Source organism: Sorex araneus, chromosome 1, assembly GCF_027595985.1.
Source record: "Sorex araneus isolate mSorAra2 chromosome 1, mSorAra2.pri, whole genome shotgun sequence".
NCBI lineage: Eukaryota > Metazoa > Chordata > Mammalia > Eulipotyphla > Soricidae > Sorex > Sorex araneus.
In genome coordinates this window covers 206779894-206792131 of record NC_073302.1, presented here as the reverse complement: position 1 = coordinate 206792131, position 12238 = coordinate 206779894, and the positions used below count along the sequence as shown (strand labels likewise).

The 12238-nt window shown below is 44.6% G+C and overlaps 1 protein-coding gene across 1 annotated transcript in view; it reads left to right on the top strand.

Moving 5' to 3' along the window:
* KIF5C (kinesin family member 5C) overlaps positions 1-12238 on the top strand; it is a 196112-nt gene that overhangs the window by 108588 nt on the left and 75286 nt on the right. The window contains exon 11 of the mRNA XM_055130099.1: positions 10862-11010. Coding sequence (XP_054986074.1) covers positions 10862-11010 — 149 coding nt within the window. The remainder of the gene's footprint in view (positions 1-10861; positions 11011-12238) is intronic.

Genomic DNA, 12238 nt, shown 5'->3' with positions numbered 1-12238 from the left:
TTGGGTGTCAGGGCCGACACCTCGAGCCCGTCTGCTTCAGAGGCTGCTCCCCAAAGGACTCAGGCTGCAGAGGACTTCAATGACCAGCCTGTCCTCGGCCTGAAGCTGAGATTGGCAGGGGTCTACTGTCACTCCCATCCCTTCCAAATCACCCTGTTGTATTACCTGCTTAAATAAGTTCTTGGCCTCAATTAAAAAATATATGTTTTCTATATAATAAATGCATTTGGTGCTAGTTTGTTCTAAGTAGTTTTCAGAGGAAATTGCTGAGACATACGTTTAAGAAAATAGGGGAACCAAAGTGGGCAGTGGAGGAAATGGGGCAGGAAAGATGGTCCTGGGGGACCCTCCACCTGCCTGCCCGCTGACTGTTCTGTTTGTCAGTGCCTGTTGCGAGCACTCCCTCCACCCTCACCCCAAGACAGCCCTGGGTGCTGCTCTCAGCCTGAGAAATGGTTGGAGATGCCTAGACAAAGGGCAGATGGTGGAGGGCTTAGTGCCTGGGAACCTGTCAGGGCTTGTTGAAAACACGCTAACCCCCAGTCACTTCCCCAGCCTGCAACCGAATGTAGAATACACTGCTGGGGCACCTGTGGGATGTCTAAACACCAATTACACGGGAATGTGGCAGAACTAATATATCTTTTAACTGGGTGTGGGTCTTTTACTTCCTCTCAGATCGCTTCCTTCATTAATCACTGCCTTGATTAAGTCAGTGGCTGGCACTGAGATAGCCCTTTTTTCTTAAGGGTCTCGGGACACCTGCACACCTGTGTTTGTGGGAATCCTGGGTTCCCCCAGGACCATCTTTCCTGCCCACTTTCCTCCACTGCCCACTTTGGGTTCCTCCTATTTTCTTAAACTTATGTCTCAGCAATCTCCTCTGAAAACTTAGAACAAACTGGCACCAAAAGTATTTCTTATAAAGAAGGTATTTCTTTTAAAAAAGTATTGAGCCAAGAACTTGTTTAAGCAAGTAAAACAGCTGAACCAGTTTTGATCCCTGGCACCCGACATGGTCCCCTGAGCACTGCCAAGAGTGATCCCTGAGTGCAGAACCAGGAGCAAACCCCAAACACAGCCAGGAGTGGCTGACAAATGTGGCCCCCTCCCCTACAATTTTTATTTGCAAAGTCCTGGGGTGGCTTGATGGTTGAAGTACCTGCTTGCAAGTATTAGGCCACTAGCTTGATTCCTGGTGTTACGTGCATTCCCTTAGTGAAGTGCTGACAGTTCTGCTCTTAGGGATTGCAGTACTGCACCAGAGTACCATCAGGGATACCACAGCCAAGTATGCACAAGATTTGCAGCTAAACTGCAGCCCTGTGCATGAGCACCAGAGCTCACGAGTAGCTATTGGTGTGTGCGTGCGTGTGTGTGTAAGTACCACAACTAAAGTGTGCTGTCCCAGTGACCTCGGAGCTGGGTATTCTCTGCAAACAGAGCACAGAGTCAGGAGTAAGCCCCGGATGGAGCTGGAGTATGGCCCCCCCAAACAAAACCCAAACAAACAAAGCAAAGGAACTCTGCCACTAATTGGGATTCCAGGAAATTCGGAGTATGTCAAGTGGTTCTTTACAATAAAGGTGATCATCTGTATCACTGAGTTCCTGGCCCCACGAGGACAGGCTTTGTACGCGTGATGGACAACACCATCCCTCCAAACACCCAGAACAGCGGGGACATAGTTGGGGGGGGTTCAGTAAGTGACGCTTGTCCAGAGAATGCACTGCCTGGCCTGTTGTGTGGGATTCTTTGCAGCACCGTGATGCCGTTATGCACAGTTTCGTTGGCTGTAGATCTGGTTTGTTTTCCTGCCTCTAATTAGAAATGTGTAAGCTTTTGTTCCCTTCCCTTTATCTCCTAGTTAATGGATTCTTCAAGGACATCGAGCTTCTCTGAGGAGCCAGTACCTGCTTTATTGTTAGACAGACGCATTGAGCCCAATTACACAGCAGACACAAGGCTGAACATTGGATTAGACATGGTATCTGATAGCTAATGAGATTAAGCACTTTGAACTCCGAGAGGACTGCCAGGCAGATCCCAAACTCGGTGTAACTAACGCCGTGTTCATTATATTCTTGTTGCAGGGCTGGTCGGACCCCAGGGCAGCGTGAGGTGCCCCTGTCATTCCTATATGATTCTTCCAAGGAGATGCAGAAAACTCGTGTTTGTTGCTACTTATTCTGTGTTGACACCCAGAATAAAACAATAGCCTGTTCTTTGAAGCCACAGAAACATGTTGGTGTCTGCAGGTGCCCTAGGGCAATTTACCAACCTGATGCTCCTTAGGGTGCTAGATCAGGTGCTGGCATTGGAAAAAAATAATCACTAGGTCTGTTCCTTGGTTCCTGTCGCGAATCCTTCCGTTCAGTCTTGCCTGTCTCCTATGGTCCTCTGAGTGGCCGTCTTTGTGAGAGCAAAGAAGTAGAAGCCACTTGCTGTGTGCTCAAAGGGCTTTTTAATCAAGTCAAGAAGGCAAGTCTTGAATTTCTAGGCAGCAGTAGCCAAAGCTGAACTTCAGACATGCTGAGCAATTCCATGCTTAAGGGTCAGGGTCTTCATATGAGATAATCCATTCATTGATTTCTTCTTCCTGGCTTTCCATGTCTTTGTGATTCCTTAGGTTTTAATTGATCTTCCAATAATGTGCTTTCATAACAGGATTCAAAAAGGACTTTTGTAGTTTTTTTGACACATGAACTCAAGTCACCCAATTATCTTGGAAACCTATTTAATCACACCTTGATTTAATGTGGTAATAAAGGCAAAAGGAACCCCAGGGGGCAGAGTCGCTGTTGGCTGCTGGAATTAGCACATCTTTGGGCACTAAGGGTTTTGATTGGTCCAGCATGAATAATTCAGAGGTTTTATTCGTAAGTTGAATGAGGAAGGAGAATTGATATTTTAGGAAAAGTGATGTTCTTCTTTTCCTGCCAGGCACTTTACAAAATGCCATCTAGTGCTCAGTTTCATGGAGCTGGATTCAGCAGAGCCTAAGGCCTCTGATCTGCATCCTAAAAGCCTCTTCAGAGCTGGAGCAAATTGCTTTTAGGGTAAGAATGAGCATTTCAGCCTAGGGAGACACTTTGCTACGCATTTGACATAAAGTGAAGGGAGACTCCCCATCTCATCTTTGGGAAGGCCTCTTGCTGAAACACCAGTAGTGCTAAATTTATTCATTGTTGTTATTTGTTTGGGGAGGTCATACCAGCAGTGCACAGGGGTCTGTGCTTAGGGGTCACTCCTGGCAGTGCTCAAGAGTCCAGGTGTACCATTTGCAAGGCAAGCGCCCTGTACTGTTAGTCTGGTTCCCACCACCCAAGGTTAATTTTTTTGCTCTTGGAGGGAGACTGTGACAGAAGAATCTTGCCAAATCTTCATCTAATTTAATCTTTTCTTTATGTTTCTAAGAAGACTTAAGAGCTTTTTCAAAAGATAATACAACAAGTCTCACAATGGAGATGTTACTGGTGCCTGCTCGAGCAAATCGATGAGCAACGGGATAACAGTGCTACAGTGTAATACTGAAAGCTTTTAATTTCCCTTTCCCTTCTGTCTGCTCCCTGCTCCCTCCTGTTGTGTCCCCCCAAGCAGAGGAGAGGGCAGAGAGGGCAATGGGGTGGTGCTCTGTAGGCATCTTGCTTCTCTGGGCAGTAGGGTACTCAAGTTGGGAACCTCCCATGAGGAAGATCGGTCGACCCTGGAGTCATCTCGCTTAGGTGGTGTTGGCTCTTCACTGTGTCAAACACTGACATAGGGATGCCTTCTGCAAATGTGGTTAGCCACATCTAACGCCAGTTGGCTCTACGTAAAACATTACCCTTGCTATTAGGTTGCGGGGGTGGGGGGGCATGCAGTTGAAGACAGCTTTGAGAGCAGAGGCATTCTTCCTGGAGTCAAAAACAGGTTGTCTGAAGATTGCATGAGCAGTTCTTGGCAGCGTTCCCAAGCTGCTGGTCTGTCCTGTAACTCCCATAAGGAGACGGCTCAGACAGAAATGACAAGTGCTGGACACAGTTCACTGAAGGGTGGCAGGAGGGCTGCTCCTCCCGCACACACTCGTTCTGTTTTTCATTCCGGCACCTCTCCATCTCTGTCTTCCTGAAGCTGCAGTTTATGTGACCTGAAGCACACGCCCAGCCTTCTTAAACTGTCCGTGCTGTGCGTCCCGGCACCACGCTCCAGCCCACGCAGAACCACTCTTACACATCAACATCGTTTGGCATTTGAGTTGAGTCTTCGGTGAAGAGGGACAGTGCCCTGGTGCCCCCTGGTTCCCATCCCTCTGCAACCTGATAGATCCCAGTCCCACCTGCTTCCTCAAGAATTTCCCTGTGCTCGAAAATCCGAGCAAAACATAATGCCCCATATTAGAGAGAGAGTATTGGGGAAACTCTCTGCCATAGAGGCAGGGTGAGGACTGGGATGTGGGTGGTGGAAAATGTGCACTGGTGGAGGGATGGGTGTCCCATCATTGTATGGCTGAATCTCAAATATGAAAGCTTTGTAACTCTGTCTCACGGTGATACAATAAAATAAAAAAGTAATGTGGCGTTCATGCCCAATTCAATCAACTTAATCAATGGCTGAACAAATAGCAGTACATTATAAAAGAAAAAAAAGAATTTCCCTGTGCTCATTTTTTCTGGCCAGACTCAGTTCTAAAGGATAGATAATTCTTAAGGAAAGAGGTGGGAAGTTTGTGTTGTATGAAAAATGTAGATGGTAGAGATTCAGCTTCCTTTTACTCCAGGTCTCTTACAGGAGTGAAGGATTGAGATACTGTTGGTTCAAACACGTAGGTAGGAGAGCTGTTCTATTAAAAATTGTAAAGCTCCAGGCGCAGAAATTCAATAAATCTTAAGGACTTTTAATAACTCTGATTTATTTTGTTATCTAGATGTCGTTCTTATTTTTCTGGCTCAATTGTTTCTGTCAGCTTATTTTTCTTAATTTTTTGATGGCATATTATACCTTTGTAGGGTCCATGAACTTCAGCATGAAATGCAGTAACCTTCTACTGAGTAGTTATGTCTGTACACACAGAACTTTCTTGTGCATCTTCCAAATCAATACTCAACTCTCAAGGGTGTCATTCTGGCAAAATAGATTACTGTGATCTATCCTTGAACTTCATGTAAATAAGATCATTTACTACTGTTTTGCATTTGGCTTCCTTTGTGCAGCATTGCATCTGAAATTTTTGTATGTATTATTATGTATAGTCGTAGTTTGCATTTTATAGTATACTGTTGTAAGAATATAGCACATACATATTCGACTGTTGATGGATATTTGAATTTTTTTAAGTATGGAGCTACATAAAGGGTATTTTTGTGATACTGGTTGTCATTTCTTTTGTTGAACATTATTCTTCTGTTGGGTGCATACTTAGGAATAGAATTGCCAGCTTATAAGACATGAGTTATTCAGCTTTAATAGTACTGAAGAGTTTTTCTTCTTTATTTTTATTTATTTATTTATTTATTTGGGAACTTGGGGACCACAGCTGTCAGTGCTCAGGTTTATTCCTGACTGCTCAGGAGTGACTCTTAGGAGGGGCTGAGGAACCAGGTGGCACTAAGGATTGAATCAGGTTCAGCTGCATGCAAAGCTTCACCTTACCTCCTGTACTATTTCTTTGCCTCACAGGAGACTTTTTAAAAAAAATGTCTGGAATAACTGGCATACTCTTGTAGCGACTGAGCACTATGATCTCGGCATATCATTAACGCCTGGTATTATCAGTTAAAACTTTTAGCCTATTAAAACTTGTGTGACAGTATCTCATTGCTGTTTTGTTTCTTCCCTCTCGATTTTAACAATTCTTTTTTCATAATGGTACTTTTATAAAGTGTGTTCAAATCTTTTTTGTTTGCTTTTTATTTGGGGGCGATATCTACCAGTGCTCAAGGCTAACTCCTGGCTTTGTGTTCAGGGATCACTCTGGTGGTTCTCAGGGATGTCGGGGATTGACCCTGGGTCGGTGCGTGCAAGGCAAGCGCCCTACCTGCTGTTTTGCTGGTTGTTTGTGTTTTGCTTATTGATTTGTAGGAGTTGGTTGAAGCTTACATTCTTATTACTTAAAATGTTGACTTTCAGTAGATATTTTTCAATTTTATTAATTTTGTTTTTGGCTCACCCCCAGCGGTGCTCAGGGCTTACTCCTGGCTCTGTCTCAGGGGTCACTTCTACCAAGGCTTGGGGGATTGTATGTGGGTCTGGAGGATTGAACCTGGGTTGACCATTTGCAAAGTAGCACCTACCTTTTGTACTATCACTCTGGCCCAGGTTTTTTAATGTTAACAACATGCCAGATTTATCTTTTAAGTTCTATTTAAGAAATCCTTGCCTAGTCCAGGTCTTGAAGAGATTTTCCAGTTTCATTCCAAGGAGTGTATTGTTTTATCTTTAACGTTTATGGGTATTATTCATCACTAGGATTTTTCACTGGTATTGGGAAGTGGATGAAAGTCAATCCCCTTGCCTTATCGTCCTTTCCCCCATTCTTCTGTGAAGACACCTGTGCTAAAAATAAGACGACTGAAGAGCTGAGAGTCTGTTTCTAGATTTTTCTATTTTTGGCTTTGGGACCATACTCTGGTGGGTGGCTCTCAGGGCTTACTCCTGACTCTGTGCTTAGGGATCACTCCTGGAGGTCTCGGAGCTGTATGGAGTGCCAGGGATTAAACCCAGGCTGGCTGTGTGCAAGGAAAGCACCTTGCCTGCTCTACTGTCACTCCAGTGCCCTGGAATTTTGAGTTTGTTTTATTCCAGACTTTCTGGGCTCTTTAGTCTTACTCTACTTTTTGTTTTATTTTGCTTTTTAGAAGAGAGGGAAAGGACCAAAAGACACACCCTTTCTCCCCCCCCCCCCGCCACACACCACTACCACTACCAAATGTGGGGAGGAACTTAATATAGGACTAAGTTCATATTCTATTTTTTTAAATTTGTTTTTATTTTATTATTTTTGGAGGGAGCTTTGGATCATACCCAGTGGTGTTGAGGGGTCACTCCTAGCTCCTAGTGGTGCTCAGGGGACTTTGTGGTGCTGGAATCAACTAGGCAAGGCAAGTACCCATCCCTGGACTCTCTTTCTCTCTGACTCTAGTCAGTTTTAATAACCATGGCTTTAAAGTTACTGTTGATATTCATCCTTTTTTGTTCTTCAAAACTGCCTTTGCCCTGTTTAGTTTTTCTTCATTTCTTATCCATTTCACAGTCTGTCAATTTCCATATACACAGGCAAACTTCCCTTTGGTTTTATTGTAGAATATCCTAATTCTATGACAAAATTTGGGAGAATTACTCTCCTTCCCTACCGGTGTTTGCTGATTTCTTCATTTTCTTTGGTGCCAAAAGAGGCTCAATGCTGTGCTCAACTGGAGATGCTGTGAGACATGGCCTTCCAAACTGTTGTTCTGAGCCCCAAATGGGAGTCGAGTTCCAGATTTTCCATTTGCTCCTCTGGATTTTTTTTTTCCATATTTAGTTTGTGACCTACTGCAGTGACCACGTGGACAATCGCAACATCCCTTTGGCCAACTTCTTTGCTCTGGCAAGGTTTGACCAACGGACATAGATTATGGATAGATAGTCAGAAGGTTAATATATGAATTTTTTGACCTCCTTCTTTGCAGAGTCACTTTGAATTTGCCCTGTCCCTAGACTAAATAGCTCCCACTGGTTCCCTTCCAACCCGATAGCTCCCCTGTCACTAATGTGAGGTATGCAGTATCCTCGTTATTGCCCAACAGCCTTCACCTGCCCTTGTCAAAGTCTTCCCAGTATATTCAGTGTGTGTGGAAGTCGATGTGGAGGTCTCGTTCTGTTCAGCAGGGAGAACCCTTCATGGGGCTGAGAAGGGGATGCAGAGCCCGGAGGAGAGAGAAAAGGCATTTATTCTATGGCAGTTACAGTATTTTATACCCCCCTGCTGGGAGGAGGTGGTATAGTATGCACGCCGGGACCCCCAAATAGAAATGCAGGGTGTGGCACGGGCTTTAGCTAGCAATAAACAAATGCTGATAGGATAAAATCAGTAAGATTAGGAGTGGCAACCTTTGCTAGGTGTGGCATGGGGTTAGCTAGTGATAAACAAATAGTGACAGGATAAGATCACTAAGGTAAAATAGCTCCCTACATGAGTGTACCATCTATTTTTTGTCTGAACCCCGATTATTATAGAGATGAAAGAAAAACAATTTTCTGGACAGCTTAAGAGAACTGTGAGAATGAGAACCAGTTACATCAACCATAAGCTTTCTGGGACTCTTCTAAAACCGTACTTTTGGCCAACTGTGCCTGAGTATGTCATGGAGACTCTGACCTTCTCGTCATGGTGCCATTTGACGCCATCAAGAGACTCTTTATGATAGAAAAAGTAAGATGAGTAGCCTCAGAGCATAAACCTTGTAGCCATGGGTTACTTTTCACATTTTTGACTTACTCAGTTGATAATGGATGCTGCCATGTTTCTATTTGTATCTGAGAAATATCCACACTACTGACTGAGGATGTTAGAAACCTATGTGAGAGTATCACACTGGCAGAGACTCTAAAGTAGCAATAAAATTGCTGCTATTTGAAAAATGAGAGCTGAGGCACTTTGGGGGACAGCAGCCTTCAGCTACAGCGAATGAGGGAGAATTATACTAATTCTTAAGTGGAGTGTTAGACTGAAGTCATTTAACTCCTCTGATGACAGTTGGGTTATTTAGTTGTCTGCTCTAGGGATTAATTTTTGGAATGGCATCTGTAGTGCTGGTGAGGGCTGCTGAATTTCTTTCACTGAAATAGAAACCGTGTCCAAAATATCGTTTGATGACAACAGTTATAAACTTGAATCACACATCAGATAATGCTGGCAAATATGACAGTGCAAGAACAAGTGGGAGTTTAAAATGAAAAATCCAATAGCAAAAAAGAACAAGGCATCACATTTTTAAGTGGTTTTATTTTTAATTCTAAAAAATAAGTAAGAAGGCTGGGGATGTGGCTCCGTGGCAGGGCACGTGCCTTGGTTGCGTGAAGCCCTGAGTTCAGTTCTTGATATACACAAAATATAAGTCTAAGTGGAATTCTGCCATGGTTATTTTTCCTGACCTTTGAGTTAGACGAGTCTGCCTTTGTGTTCATTTCTGTCTGTAGCTAGGTAAAGCACGGCATTTTCGCAGCCATTAAAGCTTCCACTACCTTGTTTTACTTCAGTGTTCTGTGAGTTACTGCGCAAACATGTATTATGCATCTCTCTCTCTCTCTCACTCTCTCTCTCTCTCTCTCACACACACACACTCACACTCACACACACTCACATACACTTTGCCCGGAGGTCACTTCATCTTTTTACAGGAAGTAGCAGAATGGGGCCCACTTTACATGATAACTCGTCTCACCCATTTTGGAAATACATTATGTCGAAGAGATAATCTTCAGCTTCTGATTATTTTGAAAACCAGAATGATTTTAAAACTCTGGGCCCACCACTCTTCCCTGGAGACAGTTGGCTCTCATGGGAGCAAGTTTCAGTTGGGAGCTGTGGCTTTGCCTGGCCAGCCTCACTCAGTTATGGGACGTGTTTCCGGCTGCATGAGCTAACACATGTTAGATACATCAGGGATGATTCTTGGGACCAAATGCTTGGGACACTCAGTTCCTTCTGCCTATATATCAATGGTATGGCAAAATGCAGGAGGCCAGAGATATTGTCTTATAGGTTTTGAATTTCATGATGATTGATTGATGGATTGAATGGAGAGAAACTCTTCTTAGGGCCATAAATCTGACTAGGTATACAAGATGCTTAAAGGAGGGTGCGGAAGGCTGTAACAGAATATAGGCTGAGAGGGGCACTAGAGAAAAATATGTCTCTGTGAGACCATTCAAATGAAAATCCACCAGATTTAGGGACTGGCAGGAGATGATGGCAGGAGGGACAAGATGAGTGTGGAGCCTAAGAAGGAGCTGTGCCTTTAACATAGTCAGGCTTCAGGAGGGCTGGTCAATGGTGAGGAGCTTGTCACAGGTGTGCGGGGGCAAAGGGCAATTAGGATAGAAGAGGGACAGGTATGACAATCATTAAAAATGATCACTCTGGATAAGAACTGAAAGGAGGTAAAGGGATATACGTGATACCCTTTCAGTATGTCTATTGCGAACCATAATGCCCAAAGAAAAGTGCCTGCCATAGAGGCGGGGAAGGAGGACGCGGGAGGGAAACAGCTGGGGATATTGGTGGTGGAAAGTGTACACTGGTAAAGGGACATGGAGGGACGGGTGTTGGGACATTATATGACTGAAGCCCAATGATGAACAACTTTGTAATTGTGCATCTCACTGTGATTTAATTAATAAATATTTTAAAAGTAAAAGAAAATAAAACAACTTTATATATATAATAATGTATATGTATAATGACTAATTTTTATATAGTAAAATATACTAATTAAAAATATATAGACATATATAGACAAACTAGTAGGTAAAGGTCCACAGACCCTTTTTACCTCAGGCCCAATCTCTTGGTATGCAAAAAATTAAAAAAAAATTTTTTATTAGTGAGTCACCGTGAAGTACAGTTACAGACTTACAAACTTTCATGCTTGTGTTTCAGTCATACAGTGGTCGAGTACCCATCCCTCCACCAGTGCCCATTCTCTGCCACCAATGGTCCCAGCATCTCTCCCACCACCCCCACCCTGCCTCTCTGGCAGGGCATTCCCTTTTGCTCTCTCTCCTTTTGGGTGTTGCAGTTTGGTAGGTATGTAAAGAATTCAAAGCTTCATTCCGGGTCATCATTTAGCGAATGCTCACAGCCATGCTCAGAACATCCCTTTGATGTTTGTGACCACAGGGCTAAGACCATCAAGAACACAGTGTCTGTGAACCTGGAGCTGACGGCGGAGGAATGGAAGAAGAAATACGAGAAAGAGAAGGAGAAGAACAAGACCTTGAAAAACGTGATCCAGCATCTGGAGATGGAGCTGAACCGCTGGAGAAACGGTAAGGAAGGCTCTTCAGGCGCTGTCCTCTGCTCTTCCTCTAGGTGTGGGCATCTGAGGTCTGGCCATGGGGGAAGGTGTCAGAGCTCAGCCGGCCTGGTGACAGCCCCCGAGAGCAACCCCAGCCTTCTCCTTCCCAGGCACGGCCGCCGCCCGCCCACCTCCCGGGTCACGTGGCTGATGTGTACTCTCAGTGCGGACCAGTGACTGCATTCATTCCCAGTGAGATGGCCTCGGCCCGTAGTTGGCACTATGGTGGGCAAGTTTGAGGCTGTTGGGGCTATGCCCGAGACTTGGGCCCAGGTTGCCTTTATTTTTTTGGTCCCACCTGGCAAGTGCTCAGGACCTACTCCTGGCATTGCACTCAGAGATCACTCCTGCCAGTGCTCACGGGACCATATGGGGTGTTGGGGATCAAACCTGGGTTGGCTTCATGCAAAGCAAGTGCCTTACATATCTTTACCGTCGCTCTGGCCCCTCAGCTTGCTTTTGCTTGCTGCCAGGAAAAATGTCATTCTTTCCCATGTGGATGTGATCACTCATCACATCTGGCAAATATTTGCATTTCATTGCTCAAGTCACCTTTAAACATCGTTGCTTCAGATCCAGGGACAGAGAGTTCCTGAAAAAGCTCTGTGCGAAAGTGGCATCTTTTTAAAGGTTTATTTTGTGACCTTTTTTTGCCTCTTCTTCTTCCTGATTTTGAGGGGGCAAGGGGATGGAGAAGATTGTTTTACTAGAGGAAAATAGTTCGGAGCGTTGTCCAGCCATGGGTAGGTGGGTTGTGGGTGAGACATTGAGAACGGGTTCCAGTGACTCAGGAATCTGTAGGCATATGATTTCTGGAATTTAGCATTGTGGTGAGGCTTGAATTGGCACAAATCTGTTTCCTTGTGGACTGAAATAAGCAAGTTTGTGCTTCGAGAGAGAGAGTGGGTCACTGGAGGCAGTTTTTCAGGTTTTTGCTGCTGTGATGAGTGGGGTGCTACCACAGACCTGTTTTTGGGGCCCCCTTCCTGCTTGTGACTGCAGGGGGGAGCAGCACCTCATCTTGTGAGTGCATGTTTGCTTTTCGAGAAGAAGGGTGGGGGTGTCGGCATGCTGCTGTCTAATTGAGAAACAATGACGTGGCAAGCAAAGATTCAAGAGAGGTTCAAAAAAATGACCTAGTAGCCTAAATAGTTTCTTTGGGGGGAGGTTTTCTAGCTGCACACGTGTTTTGAAAGCTG